The following is a 19,332-nucleotide window of genomic DNA, read 5'->3' on the forward strand; positions in this document are numbered from 1 at the left end:
AAATTTTACAAATGTTGGATTCACTTTTTTGAAAAATTATTATGTGCATTCGATACACCATTATATAGTGTAATTAATTCAACGTGTCATAATATGGATATATGTTATTAATACTAATATATTATTCCTTACTAATATAAATATATCATCTAACGTAACCATTACACATTGAATTAGTTACATCATATGGTTGTATATCAGATACACCTAATAATTTTTTCACTTTTTTATTCTTAAGTTACTTTGAGCCATTATATTTGGATGCATACAGGGCAGTGTCTTCATTGTAGCTTATCTTTAGATGATGTGGCCGGTGGTATATTTTTTCACTTTATTAGAAGATGTGTGGGTTCAAATCTAAAATTATAATGCATCATGCAAACGTTTTCTATCTTTAAATGTTAACATGTTCATATTTTCATATTAGGGTATAGGTTTCTTGTTATTAAATGTGTTTGTACATATGTCATACAAAATTTGTATCAAAGACGAACTTAAGAAGAAGAGGAGGATACCTTTTGTGAAGATGCAATCTTATAAAAGAAATGTCAATATCACCAAATTTCTTCACTAAAGTTGCTCATCAAAACCATATATTGTTACATATGTTCATTATGTTTTTTTGTTAAAAATAAATGAAATTCAAAATAGAAACATATTTACTAGTACTCAATCTACACTATGGTGCATGTATTCCCCACCACAACCAACCAAGACAACAAATTATACAACATTGTTCCATAATTATCATGTGTGCACATGATTGTGATGCACTGTCCAGATCACCTTTGATTGGTACAGTTTTTGGGGTCCAGCAGCAAGAGATGGATCTCAACTCCCAACTATTACAATGGACCTAGGAAAAAAAAAAATAAGACTCACTTTTCTAATACTAGTCTGGATTTTGGGCAAAATAAAACGCTGCTTTTTAACCTTAAGCCCAAAATGGAAAGAGTGCTATTCCAGATATGGACCTCTTTTTTCAGCAGTATTGTTAAGCTAGCCTATCTGGACCCCAACACTCTAGTACTATTCTAACCTCAACTTTGTCCCTTGACAATTCATTTGAGAATTTGATAGCGAATGAAATAGAAAGGACAAATAAAAAGATTACACTGTCTTAATTTTTGGATGTTTAAGCTTTAGTTTAAATAGTGAGGAAGAGCGAGAGGTTTAGGATTAAGAGGACTACTAGCTACATTCTCCTTCCACCTTTTTTCTTATTATTCTTATTCAACAATGTGGTCTCATAATCATAATCATTCATTTTTAAATCATTTTTCAAAGATAATCTCTATAAAAAATTAATTAAATATGATATCATTTGGTCATGAAATAAATAATCGATAAATCTAATTGTTACTAAAATTGTATTTATTTGATAAAGTTACATTATCAAATAATTTCTAATTCGATTGATTTTTAAATAATGATCTAAAATATGAACGGTTCCAACAATGAACAATGAAACTACGGAAGAAAAATAATTAGAAGAGAATATTGAAAAAAAATAAGTAGAAAAGAAAAAGTAAGTACGAATAGGATCAAAATAGATGCATATTTCAATTTCTTCCAATATAATAAATGAAAATAGAAGAAAGAAAGAGAAGAAATTGGTTGGTTGTATTATTATTAAGAGCAAATTCCAATTTAGCACCTCAATTTTATGTGTTATTTCAACTTAGTACCTCAACTTAGTACCTCAACTTTCATTTTGTGTCAAACTAGTACCGTTAGTTTTTCTGTTAAATAAACCATTATTTGCTGACGTGGCAGAAGTATTTTTCTCCACATTTAAAAAATAATAATATTTTCAAAAACTTTTTGATAAACAAATTTTTTAAAATAATTAAAATAAAAAAATATCTTTTAAATTTTTTTTTTTAAATAAAAAACCTTTCCCCAGCCTTGCCTCATGCAGCACCACCCCACAGCCCCAACCCCCAGCCTCTCCCTTCTCCTCCTTGCCCCTACCCACCCAGCCCTCCTCCACCCATCCTCTCCCTTCCCCAGCCCGCCCCCCCACCCTTGCCCCACCCAGCTAGCCCCCATCCAGCCCTTCTCCCTGCCCGACCCACCCTCTCCCCCCACCTCAATCTCATCGCACCTCATACCCCCTAGCCTCAACCCAATCGCATCCCCTCCCCCTCGTACCAGCCCCCCGCCCATAACCTTCCCCTGCCTCTCTCCCCCCCAACCCAACCCAACCCAACCCCTCCCCGACCACCCCCCTCACCCCCCTTACCCAACCCCCGACCCTCCCTGCCAAACAGTAATAGGCTCAATTTTTTTAATTTTTAAATGTTTTAATTTTTTTATTCAAAAGTTTTAAAAATATTATTATTTTTTAAATGTGAGAAAAAATACGAAAATACCCTTGCCATGTTAACAGTTAACGGTTTATTTGACAGAAAAACTAACGGAGATACTATTTTGACACAAAATAGAAATTGAAGTACTTTTTTGTAAGTTTTTAAAATTAAGATACTAAATTGAAATAACATGTAAAATTGAGATATTAAATTATAATTTCCTCTATTATTAATTTTGTAGATTGAATTGTATTTTTCAAAGCCATCCCATCCAAACAAAACTGACAAGTGACAAGGACTGGAGTGAAAATATCAGGGATTCTGACTATTAGTAAATGGTATCAACTGTCAAAACCATGCAAATTGCTCCTCATGAATAGTTTTTGGCAGACAGTTCAATGAGCCTTAATGGTATCCCCATTTCTCTTCTACTACTTTATAAATTATAACTCTTTGGTGACATTTCAATATATATGGGGCAGTATTACTATTTTACTATATATGGTTCATTGATAGATACATTGAACCTGACAAATTGATAATTACTACAAAGTATAAAACCATAGTGAGAGTGAGTATTTATTAACATTTTAATTGGAACAAAGTGGACGGATGGTGCATAAGTGCATTTGTGAATTGTGATTAGAATTTCAAGGACAAAAAGCCCCATTTATCGCAGTTAGATTCTTTACATAAAGTCAAAAGCATAGATTCCATTTTTTCTTTAATGCAAAACATAGGGTGGGCAGATTTTGGAAAAAGGATTGTGACCCTTAATTTATTGTTTTTTTACCCTTAAATTTACAAAATGCATTAAAATCAAAAAAGGTTAATTACAAAGCAAAATTAATTAAGCTCTTAAGAAGAAGAGATGGCCGGAAATGAGTTGAGTTGCCACCCAAATGCTGAATCAATATTCACAATTTCACATGGCAGGAACAAGAACATAAACATCCTCAACTTTGACATTTATGTACACATGCATTGACTGAAATGCCCTTACCTTGTCCTCACAATTCCAACTTACTCAGCCTTGGCAGCCTGGTCAATCCATTAAAACCAAGGATATTTTCGGTATTAAAAAAAAAACAGAGAAATTGGCCAAAAAAAAAAACAGAGAAAAAAAAGAGAAGCGTACTTACAATTTACAAGTAGAAATCCCAAAGCAAAGCCAAATAAACAAAAACAAAAAAAAAAAACTTCTTTTTTTTTTTTTCTCACATCACCTGCGATTTAGCGTCACCGTCACGGGCGACGCCTTCGGTGACCGACGCCAGCTTCTGGAGGTTCAACTTGACGACGGTGTCTGCGAAGAGACGCGTGTCCTCCTCGGTGTTCCCCTCGGGAACATCGACGACGTACGATTCCAAAACGACGGTCCAGATCCTCCCGTCACGGTCGAACCCATGCACGGTGGTGACGGAGCGGTAGTTCCTGAGCCGGTGCTCTCCCCCAGTAATACTGAAACCGGTGACGTGTCGGTCCTCGTCGAGCAGGTCGAGCCTCTCGTTACTGGTCTCAGCCGGTAGCCCGGAGATAACATTGACGTCCCTCGTGCACCCCACGGTCATTTTAAACCCTTCCTTGACCGTACAGCTCCGGATGAAGTGCTTGTAGGTCTGGGGCTTGTCGAAGCGCCGCACCACCGACCACACCGCGTCGAGCGGCGCGTGGACGCGCTGCGCGAGTAGGGAGGAGCAATGGCCCGGGCCCACACGGTACTTGTGGAACTCGACCACGGAACGCTTCAGTTCGTCGAACTCGTCCTGAGTCAAACCGGAGGGGAGGGTGAGGTGGTGCTGGGTTTCCTCCGCCGCCGCCTCTTGCGATGAGCCCTCGCCTTTCTCCATTACCAAGTCCTAGAGAAGAGAGGGGGTTTCTAAGGGGTGTGTTTTGTTAAATGGGGTGGGGATTTTGTAGGAAGATGGGGGCAAAATGGGAAATGCGGGGTTTTTTTATTAAATTTATGGGGTTAATTTCGAAATAAAAAATTGTTTTTTTTTAAGGGTATTGGAAAGGTGTCAACTTGCTGATGCGGACATGTGGGTTCTTCACTTGTTCTTGGTTGCTTGACAGATCAACCTGGCTAGGCTGCAATGCAAGCCGAGCTGACTGCATGTCCATTTTTCTTCTTCTGTTTTTTTTTTTCTTTCTTTTAAAAAAAATATTATTCACTAGGGCATGGGTTTGGGTCAGTTTGATTTTTTTATATTTGAACCTCTAGAAGATACGAATGGAGTTTGAGTAGTGCTTTACTGCTTTCCTTTCAAAAAGTAGTAGAATGCAAGTATAATGAATTGTATATTAAGGTGTTGATGACCATAATCTTATCAAAGATAGTCCAAGCTGGAGTTTGTATCTGTGGTATGACATACAATTACATATTAATGTAGAAAAATTATATTTATGTAGTGAAATTCTGTCAAAATTTAAGGGTTACAATGTGGTTATTGTTATATGAAAAATGCTTATCTGACAAACTTTTTTGTCCAAACATACCTTAAAATTATGAACTGACTCTTACTATGATAATCTCTATTACGAGGGGCTAAGTATGTCTTTTATGTCTTAACGTCATACAAAAAAGAATGATTAACCTATGAAGAAGACACTAGTGTGGTGTTGGCCAAAAACCTTTTGATACTTAAAGTCAATCAAGGTATTGATCTCGACTCAGATGAGAGAAATGAGTAGTGTGCGTATTAGCAGTGTGCATACCTTGGCCGATGGTCCAAAGTATTCTCTCTAGAGAGAAACTAGAATTATGATGAACCTATTCAATTATAATTTCAATGTAATAAAGATTCTCTATCTTACGTACACTATGTATCAAACACAAATATTACAGTATGAATATTTATGATTGAACCCTATTGCATGTGATCATGTATGAACAACCTATTTGATATAACTCAATGGCCGGATATAATTAATTAGAACCTACTTTTCAAGTTAATTCTCACTTTGACTAAAGATTTCATGCATAATATCTTGGTGGCCAACATAAAACATTCACCTTCTCTATGGAAGGTGATAGATCTCATTTCGTGCACTCACCATATATATATATATCTTCATGTATGACCCAGCTGTATGGTCCAATCTAGCAACACACACATAAGACAACCATAGAACCTCATGTCTAAGGTCTAGTTAGGGGCGAATCCATGTTTTCAACATGAGCTAGGGTGGCTTATGATAGGCTGGCCGGTTGAACTATGATAGGCAGGAGTAGTGGCTAAGCTGGGGTGGACTTCAGTTAACATGCATTACCTAGAAAAAATTATAAAAAAATACATGGGCTAAATCCCATATGTAGCCCTTGTTGTAGATTCGCCCTTGAGTCCAGTTTTATCATTATAATCTAGTGCGCATGTCAGACAATTTGACATAAAACTCCATATATACAAGAGTTCTATGTGATTGGTCAACTATATATGTTAAGTGCACATATATGTAATTAAGTATGTAACTATACAAATGATTTGAGATCCACCATCCACTCAATTATGTTGGATATATCTAACATGTGCTAGTCTTTATTACTAATGCCCAAAAAGTAAGTTAAGTAACTCTATAAGACTATAACTAAGAACCCTTTTATAAACTAATTAAGTCCATACAGTGAAGTATAGGTTTGAAAAAAGTTTCAATCAATATTCATAGGCAGATCATTTGAAAACAATTGAAGATATGGCATAGAGGCCGGAAAGGAAAAGCTTAATAATTATGAGTCCAAAAGTAAAGCTAGCTATGACTTATCTCCGATGATCCATCCAATTAAGACTTCTACTAATTAATTAAAAACCTCTATAGCCTTAAGGATCCCTCCCTTATTGGGGTGTGAACCTTCATAAAATTATTTAATCTTATTAACTGTTTATTGCTATTTACAATCTCGATCATAAACTGAATATTGAAAAATATATATATATATATATATCTCATAAACTGCAAAGAATTACGTACTTAATTTGCAATGTTTCCGCATCCAAAAATTGATCGAGAAATTAGTAGCCAAAAAACTTTGCAACCAAAGGGTTCACCATGTTTCAACTCGAAGCTGAGCTCAACAGGTTTTTGTTTTTTGTTCAGGTCAGCTGGACTTGACAGGTTAATCCTTAGTCTTAGAAAGGTGCTGGAGCTTGCGTGGTTTCCTCCCTGGGAAAGTAAACGTCGACCTCATTCCACATCTAATCCAGCTAAGCAAACCATTCTTCTTTGGTAATACATTAATTGTTGACCACAATATTCTAAATTATCATACTAGCTTTTAACAACTTTGTTTATGAAATTCATCCCATGTGACAGTGGTTTATTTATCACTGATGGATTTATTTTGATAACTCTTCATTTATTTTAAATTGGTAAAGATACTGATCGACATGTATATTGAGACATTGTTGGTGAATAAATTATGTAACTTTTGATTGAGCAAGTAAAATTTGTGATTGGTAGCTGAGAAAATATGCAGGAAAAATGAAAAATAAGCTGGAGAATTCTCATATTCTCACACGCACAAAGTGATACAGTATAAGAGCTTATAAAGCTGAAACTGTCTTCTAACAGATTCGTTTCATCATCGTAACTAACTTGCCAGCTAATGTAACAGACTAACTTCTAGAAGCTGACAGATGGACTGCTGACTGGGCAAGCTTGGAAGCTGACTAGAGTGGCTGCTGACTAGGCAAGCGTACAGCTAACACCCCCCCCCCCCCCCGCAATCACATGCTTAGGAACAAGCATGAGATTGGAAAGCAGGGACTTGATGTGGGGAGAAGACAAAGCTTTAGTGAGAATATCGGCAGTTTGTTGAGAGGAAGAGACAAAGTCCAAGTGAATATCCCCTCGAATGACTCTCTCGCGAATGAAATGGAAATCGATTTCTATGTGCTTAGCTCTAGAATGAAACACAGGATTAGAAGACAACGCAATGGCAGACAGATTATCACAGTGAAGCAGAGGAGGAGTAGAAATGAAGACATGAACATCACAAAGAAGCTGCCTAATCCAAGTTAACTCAGCAGCAGTGAAGGCTAGAGCCCTATATTCAGCCTCAGTAGAAGACCTGGAGACAGTAGGTTGACGTTTTGAACACCAAGAAATGGGATTAGAGCCAAGAAAGATGACATAGCCAGTGGTGGAGCGTCTGTCATTGGGATCACCAGCCCAATCTGCATCACTGTAGGCAAGAAGATCAAGAGTACCTTTTTGATAATGAATGCCATAGTCAATTGTATGCTTAAGATATCTGAGAATTCGATAAGCAGCATCAAGATGAACATCTGTAGGAGCATGCATGAATTGACATACTGTGTTGACACTAAAAGCAATATCAGGCCTGGTGAATGTAAGATATTGCAGAGCACCAACCAAGCTTCGGAATAAAGTTGGATCAGAAAGAGGTGTGCCAGCATACTTGAGCAGTTTGTGATTGGGAATAGATGGAGTAGAGCAAGACTTGCAATCCTCCATAGCTGCCTTCTTAAGCAAATCAGTGATGTATTTCTGTTGATTAACAAAGATACCTGTAGAAGTCCTAGTAATTTGCAAACCCAACAAATAGTTGAGTTCTCCCAGATCATTCATTTCAAACTCAGAAGAAAGCTCCTTAATAACGGCTGAAATGACAGAATCATCAGTGCCTGTGATGATAATATCATCAACATACAATAACAAAAGAACCATGGACTTGGACTGTGCATCACTTCTGACAAACAAGGAAGAATCAGCAAAGGAGGCCTTGAAGCCTAGACTAGGAAGAAAAGAAGTAAACCTCTCATTCCATGCTCTAGGAGCCTGCTTCAAACCATAGAGAGACTTATTTAACTTGCAGACATAATGAGGATAAGAAGCATCAACAAACCCTTGAGGCTGCTTCATATAAACTTCTTCAGTAAGCAGACCATGTAAAAATGCATTTTTGACATCCAATTGCCGCAATTTCCATCCAAATTGAGCAGCCAATGCAAGAACTAATCTAACAGTAGAATGTCGGACTACTGGACTGAATGTTTCGTCAAAATCCAAACCAGCCTCTTGACTGAAGCCTTGAGCAACCAACCAGGCCTTATATCTAGAAATGGAACCATCAGCATTTTTCTTAATACGATACACCCATTTACAACCAACAAGGTTCTTGTGAGGAGGAAGAGGAACAAGAGACCAGGTACCTTGCTTCTGCAAGGCAGTGAATTCCTCAAGCATGGCCTGCTGCCACTGAGGAATGCGAGATGCAGAACCATAAGTCTTTGGTTCAACAAGTGTTAAATCAACAGGAGAGTGAGCAAGATAAGTTTTAGGCTTAAAAATACCTGACCTGGACCGAGTCTGCATAGGATGAAGATGAGAGAGATGAGGTGGAGAAAAAGAAATGGGAATATCAAGTTGAATGGCAGGTGGTGAAATCGATGGAGAAGAAACATTAGGCTCACTAGAATGAGAGATAGGAGGCTCACTAGAAATAATAGGCTCACTAGAATGAGAGGAAGAGTGAGAAGAAGTACCTGAAGAAGCTTGAGCAGGAGCAATAGGAGACTGAGTACCATGACCTGAAGAGGAAACAACTGGAGAAGTAACAACTGGAGAAGCAGGCTGTGCAGTGGGAGGGTGAACAGAAGAAGGAATGGAAAAATTAAGAACAACAGGAGACGCAGAAGAAGAAGATGGCAAGGGAGAATCAATAGAAGAGGAAGACAAAGATTTATAAGGAAAAACAGATTCATCAAAAACAACATGTCTAGAAATATAAAATTTGGAACAAGCAGGATTAAAACATAGATAGCCTTTATAACCTGCAACATAGCCCAAAAAGATACATTGAGTGGTGCGAGATTGAAATTTAGATTGATTATATGGTCTCAGAAGAGGATAACATGCACAACCAAATATTTTTAAATGATGAAGAGCAGGAAGGGTGCCATGAACTGACTCAAATGGGGACTTATGATTCAAGACTGGAGTAGGCATTCTGTTAATCAAATATGCAGCAGTACTACAAGCATAAGACCAAAAAATAGAAGGCAAAGAGGCATCTTTAAGCAAGGCTATAGTAGTTTCAACAATATGCCTGTTCTTCCTTTCAGCTAAGCCATTTTGCTGAGGTGTGTAGGGACAAGAAACTTGATGAGATATACCATGAGAAGCAAGATAAGAATGAAGAATTTTGTTTTGATATTCACCCCCTCCATCAGATTGTAAAGTATGAATTTTAGCAGAAAATTGATTAGACAAAAAGGCATGAAGCTTAATGAAAAGAGAAGAGACATCAGACTTATTTTTCATTGGAAATAGCCAAAGGAACCGTGTACACTCATCAATGAAAGAAACATAGTATTTGAATCCATCCAAAGATACAACAGGAGCTGGACCCCAAACATCACTATGAATGACTGAAAAAGGTATTACAGATTTATTTGAAGAAAGCTGAAAAGGAAGCTTTGACATTTTAGCAGCTAAACAAGACTCACAAAGACTCATGTGTGAATCTAAAGTACAAGATATCTGAGATTTGGACAACATTTGAGAAACTATCTCATTTGCAGGATGCCCAAATCGTCTATGCCAAAGAGAAGACTTGACCGAGTGTCCAAGATAGGCTGTAGAAGGAGAAACTTGCTGAATAGGAGAAGAATGAACAGAAGAAGGAAAAGATACTGTCTTGGGAATGGGATACAAGCCATGATTACTCAGACCTTTGAAGAGTATTGCTCCTGTCAGCTTGTCCTGGATACAAAAAGAGTGAGCATCACAAAGAAAAGAACAGTTATTATCAAGACAAAGCTTATGGACAGATAGCAAGTTAGCAGAAATCTTGGGAACATGAAAAACTTGGGATAAATGCAAAGGTTTTGAGGAAGTAGGAATAAAAGAGGAACCAGAATGAGATATGTGTAAGCCTTCGCCATTGCCAACAGTAATGGTATCTGAGGTGGAATATGGTTGAGGAGCTGAAATAGAAGAAAGATCAGCTGTCATGTGATGTGTAGCTCCTGTATCAGTTAACCAAAAATCTTGAATAGTTGCATCAGGCTGAAGAGAAGCATTCATAGCAGTGAGAGTGGAAGTAGGACCTTTGCCTTGGTAAGCAAAGTTGGTTCTGTGAAAACAATCAAGAGCAGTGTGCCCCTTCTTGAAACAGATTTGACATTGCTCAATATGCTTGGATAAAGGACTAATATTGAGTCGTTGAAAGCAATCTGCAGCAGAATGACCATGCTTTGCACAAATTTGACATTGAGAAGCTGAACCAGAAGCAGCATTCCCACCATAGCCACCAAAGTTACTATTTTGTCTATATCCAAAATTGCCTTGACCATTTGTACCACCAGTGCTGGTGAAAGAACCACCATTGCCTCCAAAGTTACCATGTTGTCTATGGCCAAAGTTACCATTGCCTCCAAAGTTACCATTGCCTTGACCATGAAAACCATTGAAACTAGAATTATATCTATTATTAGGACCATAACCTCTGCCATAGTTGCCATAGTTACCATTGCCATTGTTACCAAAACCTCTGCCATAGTTATTTCCAAAAGAAGTCCCTCGACCCTGATAGGTATTATTCTGCCATGAACTCCTTCCTCCACCCCCATAAAAGGAGGTTGATAAGGAGGAACAGCAGAGGATTGATGCTGAGAAGAAGGAGCATCAGGTTGACCAGAAGATGGTTGAGAAGACTCTTGCTTGGCTAACATTGCAAACAAAGGAGTAAAACCTACATCTTGTGAGTTCTCAGAAATGGAAGCTTCTTCAGCAAGAAGGTTGATGCGAAACTCCTTCATAGTACAATTAATGTTCTGATGCCTGTGAATAGACTTCATCATTGTGAATTCAGAGGGAAGACCCTTAAGAGCAGTGATTATAATATCCTCATCAGAATAGAAAATCCCAACAGAAGCAAGAGCATCTCGTGCCAACTTGATCTTATTCAGGTACTGAGCACAAGAATCATTACCCTTCTTAATATTGTGAAGATTAGTCTTCAATTGATGCACATGAGTGCGAGTAAGACTAGCAAAATTATCTCGCAGATTCTCCCAAACTTCTTGAGAGGTTTCACAACCAATAACACAAGGCAAAGCTTCACTTGATAGAGTAGCAAGAAGAAGAGTGATCAGGGCCTTATCGTTTTGCTCCCAGTCCAAGAAAGCTTGAGTGAGAGCAGCATTAGCACCATTTTCATCAGCAAAAGCATATTTGGGAGGACAGGGAATTCGACCATTAATGTAACCCATAAGACCATGACCTTGAAGCATAGTCTCTATTTGATACTTCCAAACCATGTAGTTTGAGTCATCCAAGCGTACAGGAACTAAAGTGCAAATTTGAGGAAGAAGAGATATGGGAGTCATGGTGATCACAACAAGCAACTGAATATCAAGCACAAATAGCAATCGAGTAGCAATCGAATAGCAATCGAGTGGCAATCGAGTCCAACTTCACAATCTTCAACAAATAGCAACAATTAACTCAATTCCGAGAGAGAAAATTCACAAGCAATGATCAATTCAACACAAAATTTCAACTTCAAGCTTTAGCACAACACTTCAATCTGTCCAACACTTCAGATTTCCAACATTTCATTCTTTAACACTTCAAGATTTCCAAAAATTGCATTCTTTCCAATACTTCAGCAAATCAACAAGACTAAAATCTTTCAAGAATTCACCGTTGTCTAAACTTCGCAAAAGAAACCAAAAAACCAACAAGAACAAGACCAAGATCAAATCAGAGAAAGCTTACAGATCAGAGATCGAGAGCGCACCAGATCAAGACCAAGATCAAGAACAATCACGCCGAAGAAAAAATTAGAGAGGAAAACAGAGCAATCGCAGCAACGAACACGGATCAGTGGCTCTGATACCATGATTGAGCAAGTAAAATTTGTGATTGGTAGCTGAGAAAATATGCAGGAAAAATGAAAAATAAGCTGGAGAATTCTCATATTCTCACACGCACAAAGTGATACAGTATAAGAGCTTATAAAGCTGAAACTGTCTTCTAACAGATTCGTTTCATCATCGTAACTAACTTGCCAGCTAATGTAACAGACTAACTTCTAGAAGCTGACAGATGGACTGCTGACTGGGCAAGCTTGGAAGCTGACTAGAGTGGCTGCTGACTAGGCAAGCGTACAGCTAACAACTTTAGCGTTTTTATTCTCATAAAGTTATCATCAACTTACATAAGTGAATTCCATGTAAATCTAATCTATGTGAAAGAAATATATATGACAGATATACATTGTATAAAGAATTCTAAGAAACCCATTCACCAGTGGATTTATGTCTATTATTATTTGTTTTAAATTGAAAAAAACTGCTCGATAAAAGGTTTGAAAAAGATTTGATAGTTGACTGTATCCCACAAACAGAAATTCCTAGGTCTACCACTCAGCCCATTGCAACTGAAATTAATGGTAAGTGTACCTGGTTCATATTTTCTCCAAAACAAAACAAAGCAAATTCACTTTCATGTTAGACATGAAGAACCCAACAAGTCTAGCTAGCCATACCTTTGCCCACGACTTCTTGTTCCCTCCTATATTATATAATATAAATATTTTGATCTTTCCACTTTTGGGTTTGTGGTTCTTGTTTATTCCTTTAATTTTCTTGACCATGAATAAAGTAGCAAAGAGGATATTGGATTGGTGCAGTTTGTTTAGGCCATGCCCCATTTTTAAGTCATGATATATGTTAGCGTTTATTTAGTCTTTGATTGGTGTTATTCTCACCAATGAATTTTTAAGTACTCCATTATAGATAGGCAACTAATTAAATATATAGGCTCAAATGGCTTAGCAAGATCGATGAGTCTAGCCATTCGAGGCTAATGATTCTGCAATAGCTGTATTCACAATAATTGTCATTTTTAAATTTTGGTATTCGAATCTTGAGAAGAAATTTCATGTCTTGTTGCAATTCATGTGTATTTGACCCAAAGAAATGAAAGATTGTTCCTCAGTGAATTAAGTATATGAAACAATTTGTAGAGTAGCCTAGAAGATTTGGAAGCACAGCTTGGCAACTATATTAGTTTTATAATGTTTTTCTTTGATTGGTGGCTGAAAGATTGGAGACCTAGTAAAAGGATAAAAGGAAACAAATTAAAAGACTGATTATCGAAGCTTATATACCGGCCATCCCATGCTAGAATTTGTAAGGAAAAGAACAAGAAAATAAAGGATTAGAGTAAGGAAATTCTTATATCCAAACAGGTGATTAATAGGTTAAAGAAATATAGAGGACTAGCAGCCCAATATTTTGAAGTGTGGCCAATTAGGAGAGATTCTCTTCTTCTCACTTTTGTAAGATTTTTCATCCTTCTTCTTCCTAAGTTGCTGTTGAGCAGGAGAACTTGGAGGCTTCTGTTTTGGGTGCTCTCTATTATGAGCTTGTTCCTGCACATAAACCAATCATTCCGAATTACCATTGTCACTTAATAAGTTTAGAGCAACGCTCAAGAAAATAAAGTTCAGCACCATATTAATGTACCATGCACATTATGTGATAAATGATGTGCAAATTAATAATTGGACCGACTTAATAATTTTAGTATAAATCAATTAATGACAGTCATTTGCCACATAATTAATGGAGTCTTAAAATATCACCACTTTATCATTTTTTCTTAAATTTATATTGTTTGTCGAAAGTGTAGATTGAGGTGAACTGAAACCAATGTGTATAGTGTTTGTACGTGAAAGTTTAAGAGAATAATTTGATGTGACCAAAGGAAGCTCCATTCATGAATATTGCACAGAAGATAGATTTATACCAGCCTTATGCAAGATGTCTATTGTCATCATCCATAATAAACCGACCATATATCCTTACACACAATGACATCAACTTGGTAAAGTGCCAAAGCAAAAAGACAAGCTAACTTGGAAATTTCCAAATTCCAACCAACAAAGAAGTTGAAGCAAATGACATAGGTTTCTAAAGAAAGCTTTAATATATATTATGACACTGTCCAGCTCTAGTTTTGTTCTCTTAATATGATGCACTGTTGTAATGTGCACTTAAGATAGACTTGCCAACTTATGCCGCCATATATTGACCAAGCTAGGCAAACAATTATTAACACATTTGTTTGAGTTTAATTAATTAAGTTTCTAGATGTACACAAACTTGTGGTATACGTCCGGTGTAGTGGTTAGAGTTCTCATAAGATCGAGTGGATGTGAGACCTGACATTGTGAAAGACTCTTGTAAGAGTGTATACCACATCTTGTGTATGAGATTGAATCCTACACAGTGCGCCAGACACACACTAAAATATCTCCTAATTTGAAGTGGTTTAGCTTTTATAACTATCGTCGTTGATATATGTACTAGTGAATTGCAAGCTTTAATTAATTACCTGAATTTCAGGCCTAGTGGCATGGACTTTGGTTAGTCGTTTGCGACCATGATAGGGAATGGTACTACTGAAAGTTGGGAATGAGCAAGATGATTCCCCCTTGGATCCATGGCTCCAATAGGTATCCCCAGATGCTTGTGTAGAAGTGCCTGAGGAGCTGCTTGATTCCATTTCTAAGCACAGCTGACCAAGCACATGCACCATGTATAGGTCAATATATATAAAATCAACAAATTAATGTTCTTGCTTCGCAGGAAATTAAAAGATATATATTAAGAAGGATATTGTGTTCTTTAATAATATATATAGTTGATCCTCTGAAAAAGAGGATTAGGTCACTAGCTAGCTAGTACTCTTCAACCAAATAATGCGAGTTGTCTAGCTATATATGCGAGTTGACACAATTAATTTTATATTTCAAAACTGGGTCTACTTAAGCTTGTATATTATAGTCTATATATAAACAAATTAAATTGATTGTTTTTTCAAATCATGATGCTGCTGGTAGCTTTTAAGAGTTAATTACACTTATACTTTCTGAGGTTTATTGTCTTTTCATATATACCCCCTGGGGTTTCAATAATTATACATACACTCCATGAGGTTTTAAAACTATTGTATATAACCCCCTACAAGAGAAAAAAATAAATAAACAAAAAATAAAATATTTGTATTGAGGTTGGACCTTACACCTTGAATAATCTTATTAGGTCATTTTATCCCTTAGCATGCTTTTTGTATAATTTTGTATAATTTTTCATCTCATATAGGAGGTTATATGCAACCGTTTTGAAACCTCATAGGGTGTATGTGTAATTATTGAAATCACAGGGGGTGTATGTGAAAAAATGATAAACCTTAAGGGGTGTAAGTGTAATTAACTCTAGCTTTTAATTCTTGGATACCAAATAATTAATTGAAAAATGAAATTTCTCATGATTAAGAAAAATAATTAATTAACCATCATTAGACATTTAGACTTAATTAGAAATGTCATTGCTAGTGCGCGCAGCGTATATACATATTGGTAATAAAATCATATGAACCTAACTTGGCATATATATAATATTAAAATAAGTCTGAAGTACTTTAATTGGTTAATTTGATCTTGACCTATTTGATAATTAAAAAACAAAAATAGTATCATATGTAATCATTCCGCCATCCTATTGAAAGTTGATCTAGCATTAAAGTATTGCAATTTTAAAATTAAATGGTATTATATAACTAATGAAAGTTCATCAGAACCACTTTAAAAATTAGATTCAATATGTTGTCAACTTTGCAAGAAAGCAATTTTATAAATCATTAATACATTTTATTTTGCTTGAAGTTTGGTGATCGATATTTAATTGGCTAGCTTTTTGTAATTATATATATATATTACACTTGGAGAAGAAATTAAGTGCAATTGACAAAGGAGATTTCATTTCATATTATCTAAATGAAACTAATAACAATAAAATTCACCTGAAAAAGCTTATGTTCAAGAGCTGCCACTCGATCCAACAGTGACCCTTTGAAGTAAGTCTCCTTTAATGCCATATCCACTGGCATGCATTGCCAATTCACTCCTCCTCCAGCACTCAAACCATTGTTGCCCAATTTTGCTAAATTTTGTTTTCTTTCCAAATATTTCATCTAAAATTAATGGAAAAAAAATAAATGGGTGAACAGCTAGCATAGGAGTATAGGACAATAATTTCCATGATTAATTTCCTACAATATATTATAGGGAGTGCAGAGAAATTAACTTACAATGAAATCCAAATGATCCAACCTAGACACCAAAGGCAGTGATGAGTTATGAGATTGTGTTGTATCACCCATTTTTTTGATGAATGATATATGAGATGAGATCAGTGGTGTTTGTTTTTGCTTCTTTACGTGCAAGGCTTTTACAGTTTTACGCAAAACCGTTATGTATTCCCTCCTTTTTGGGTTGACCGATTGAGGACACGTCACAAGCCTGGATAAGCTCTTAGTTGCATCTACAAGAGACTGAGAGTGGCCCACTTCACGTGGTATCCATGAGGACCATGACTAACTTGGAGGGCCAAATTTTAAGTAGTTAATCTTCTGCCACGTGTATATGTTTTGTTTGATTAAGTTTAATTAAGGCTGCCATTGGTTTGGTATTTACCAAACCGACCAAAATTTTTTGATTTGGTAAATCAATTTTAACAAGCCGAAAATTGAAAATTAAAAATTAAAAAATTACCGAAAAAGTTAGTAAACCGACCGATTACTGAAAATTATGACCGAAAGCAACCGAATCGATTATTACCGAAAAAATCAAAATATATACCAAAAAATTTGAAACAATTACCGAAATTTAGTTATATATATAATATTATTACATTAATAATTTAATATGGTTAGTATATGGTTATATATATTTATATGTATTATTATTACATTAATATGCTTAATATATATAGTTTATAGTTTATATAGTATGTAGTTTATAATACCATATAGTTTATATAAATATATAGTTTATAACTTTACTAACTTTATATATTTATATAGTATATAGTATAAAGTATAAACTACTTATATAATAATGTTTTAATATATAATTTTAGTTATACTTATACCCTATATAATAAAATTACTAATTAGTATATAGTTTTAGACTTTTAGTTATAACTTATAGTTTTAGACACTTAACCTTATATATTATATTCTCTATAGTCTATATACTTTACCTTATATCATAAACTTAAAACTTAAAAGTTAAATACACTAACTTGGCCAAAAAAATACACTAAACTCTATTAAATATCGTATACATTATAATTAAAAGTTAAAACTTAAAACCCAATTAAGCATACAATTCTAATTTCTAAACACTAAACTCTATACACTAAGTCTATTATTATTTATTAACAAGCCGAAAATTGAAAATCCGAAACTAAAAAATTACTGAAAAAGTTGGTAAACCGACCAATTACCGAAAATTATGACCGAAAGCAACCGAATCGATTATTACCGAAAAAATCGAAATATATACCGAAAAATTTGAAACAATTCTAATTTCTAAACACTAAACTCTATACACTAAGTCTATTATTATTTATTAACAAGCCAAAAATCGAAAATCCGAAATCAAAAAATTACCGAAAAAGTTGGTAAACCGACCGATTACCGAAAATTATGACCGAAGCAACCGAATCGATTATTACCGAAAAAATCAAAATATATACTGAAAAATTCGAAACAATTACCGAAATTTAGTTATATATATTTATATATAATATTATTACATTAATAATTTAATATGGTTAGTATATGGTTATATATATTTATATGTAATATTATTACATTAATAATTTAATATGGTTAGTATATGGTTATATATATTTATATGTATTATTATTACATTAATATGCTTAATATATATATATATATAGTTTATAGTTTATATAGTATGTAGTTTATAATACCATATAGTTTATATAAATATATAGTTTATAACTTTACTAACTTTATATATTTATATAGTATATAGTATAAAGTATAAACTACTTATATAATAATGTTTTAATATATAATTTTAGTTATACTTATACCCTATATAATAAAATTACTAATTAGTATATAGTTTTAGACTTTTAGTTATAACTTATAGTTTTAGACACTTAACCTTATATATATTATATTCTCTATAGTCTATACACTTTACCTTATATCATAAACTTAAAACTTAAAAGTTAAAAGTTAAATACACTAAATTGGCCAAAAAAATACACTAAACTCTATTAAATATCTTATACACTATAATTAAAAGTTAAAACTTAAAACCCAATTAAGCATACAATTCTAATTTCTAAACACTAAACTCTATACACTAAGTCTATTATTATTTATTAATTACTCTATAATGTTATATATACCTAACATTGTTTATGTATATAATATATCAGGGCCCTTCTAATAAGGGATCCCTCATTTAGTGTTAAATGAGGGATCACCTTGTGGGGCCCACACGAGTTATTTTGTGTTAATTCAAACTGTCCATTTTTTACATCTCCATTGATAGATAATGTATGCAAAAAATCAGCCAAATCAGAAATCGTTTACTCGTTTGATTAAGCGGTCAAAGTTTAGGTGTTCATAGAGGAACTTGTTGTTCGTTCATTTGTTTTAAACTTTGACCGCTTAATCAAACTAGTAAACGATTTCCGATTTAACTGGTTTTTTGCAATCATGATCTATCAATGGAGTTGTAAAAAATAGACGGTTTGGATCAACACAAAATGACCCTTGTGGGCCCCACAGGGTGATCCCTCATTTAACACTAAATGAGGGATCTCTTATTGGAAGGGCACTGATAATATATATAATTATATATAAAGTTATAAAGTAATAAATTAGTTAGTACTTAGTAGTTACTATAGTTTAATAGTATATAGTTTATAATACTATAAGACTATAGCTTATATAATTTATAGTATATAATATAATATATAGTTTATAATACTATAAGACTATAATTTATATATTTGATAGTATATAGTTTATATAATTTATAATATATATTTTATAATACTATAAGACTATAGTTTATATATTTGATAGTATATAGTTTATATAATTTATAGTATATAGTTTATAATGCTATAAGACTATAGTTTATATATTTGAT

The 19,332-nt window shown here is 34.5% G+C and overlaps 2 protein-coding genes across 3 annotated transcripts; both read right to left on the minus strand.

Moving 5' to 3' along the window:
- Nucleotides 1-3,193: 3,193 nt before the first annotated feature.
- On the minus strand, nt 3,194-4,181 carry PYL1 (PYR1-like 1). Of its 2 annotated transcripts, XM_086257055.1 has the most exons (2): nt 3,539-4,181; nt 3,194-3,353 (listed from the first exon to the last, which is right to left on the minus strand). In XM_086257055.1, the coding sequence occupies exons 1-2, from the start codon at nt 4,160-4,162 to the stop codon at nt 3,336-3,338; spliced, it is 642 nt and encodes a 213-aa protein (XP_086113181.1). In that variant the 5' UTR covers nt 4,163-4,181; the 3' UTR covers nt 3,194-3,335. The 2 variants fall into 2 exon arrangements, with proteins under 2 accessions (XP_086113181.1, XP_086113182.1); XM_086257056.1 differs by having other exon boundaries at nt 3,194-4,181.
- A 9,382-nt stretch (nt 4,182-13,563) lies between these two features.
- On the minus strand, nt 13,564-16,511 carry LOC147273493 (uncharacterized). The gene is made up of 4 exons (XM_086228605.1): nt 16,440-16,511; nt 16,152-16,322; nt 14,682-14,864; nt 13,564-13,716 (listed from the first exon to the last, which is right to left on the minus strand). Exons 1-4 carry the CDS (start codon nt 16,509-16,511, stop codon nt 13,564-13,566), a joined length of 579 nt encoding a protein of 192 aa, XP_086084731.1.
- Nucleotides 16,512-19,332: the final 2,821 nt, after the last annotated feature.

This window comes from Dryas octopetala, chromosome 9, assembly GCF_963921425.1.
Source record: "Dryas octopetala chromosome 9, drDryOcto1.1, whole genome shotgun sequence".
Taxonomy (NCBI): Eukaryota; Viridiplantae; Streptophyta; class Magnoliopsida; order Rosales; family Rosaceae; genus Dryas; species Dryas octopetala.

What these genes read in the sequence shown, in the direction of transcription:
- PYL1 (XM_086257055.1), bottom strand. Translation starts at nt 4,162, where the DNA reads ATGGAGAAAGGCGAGGGCTCATCGCAAGAGGCGGCGGCGGAGGAAACC.
- LOC147273493 (XM_086228605.1), bottom strand. Translation starts at nt 16,511, where the DNA reads ATGGGTGATACAACACAATCTCATAACTCATCACTGCCTTTGGTGTCT. An exon ending in TTGAACATAAGCTTTTTCAG is followed by an intron (nt 14,865 to 16,151) that starts GTGAATTTTATT and finishes GTGCTTGGTCAG; the next exon opens with CTGTGCTTAGAAATGGAATC. An exon ending in CCACTAGGCCTGAAATTCAG is followed by an intron (nt 13,717 to 14,681) that starts GTAATTAATTAA and finishes GTTTATGTGCAG; the next exon opens with GAACAAGCTCATAATAGAGA.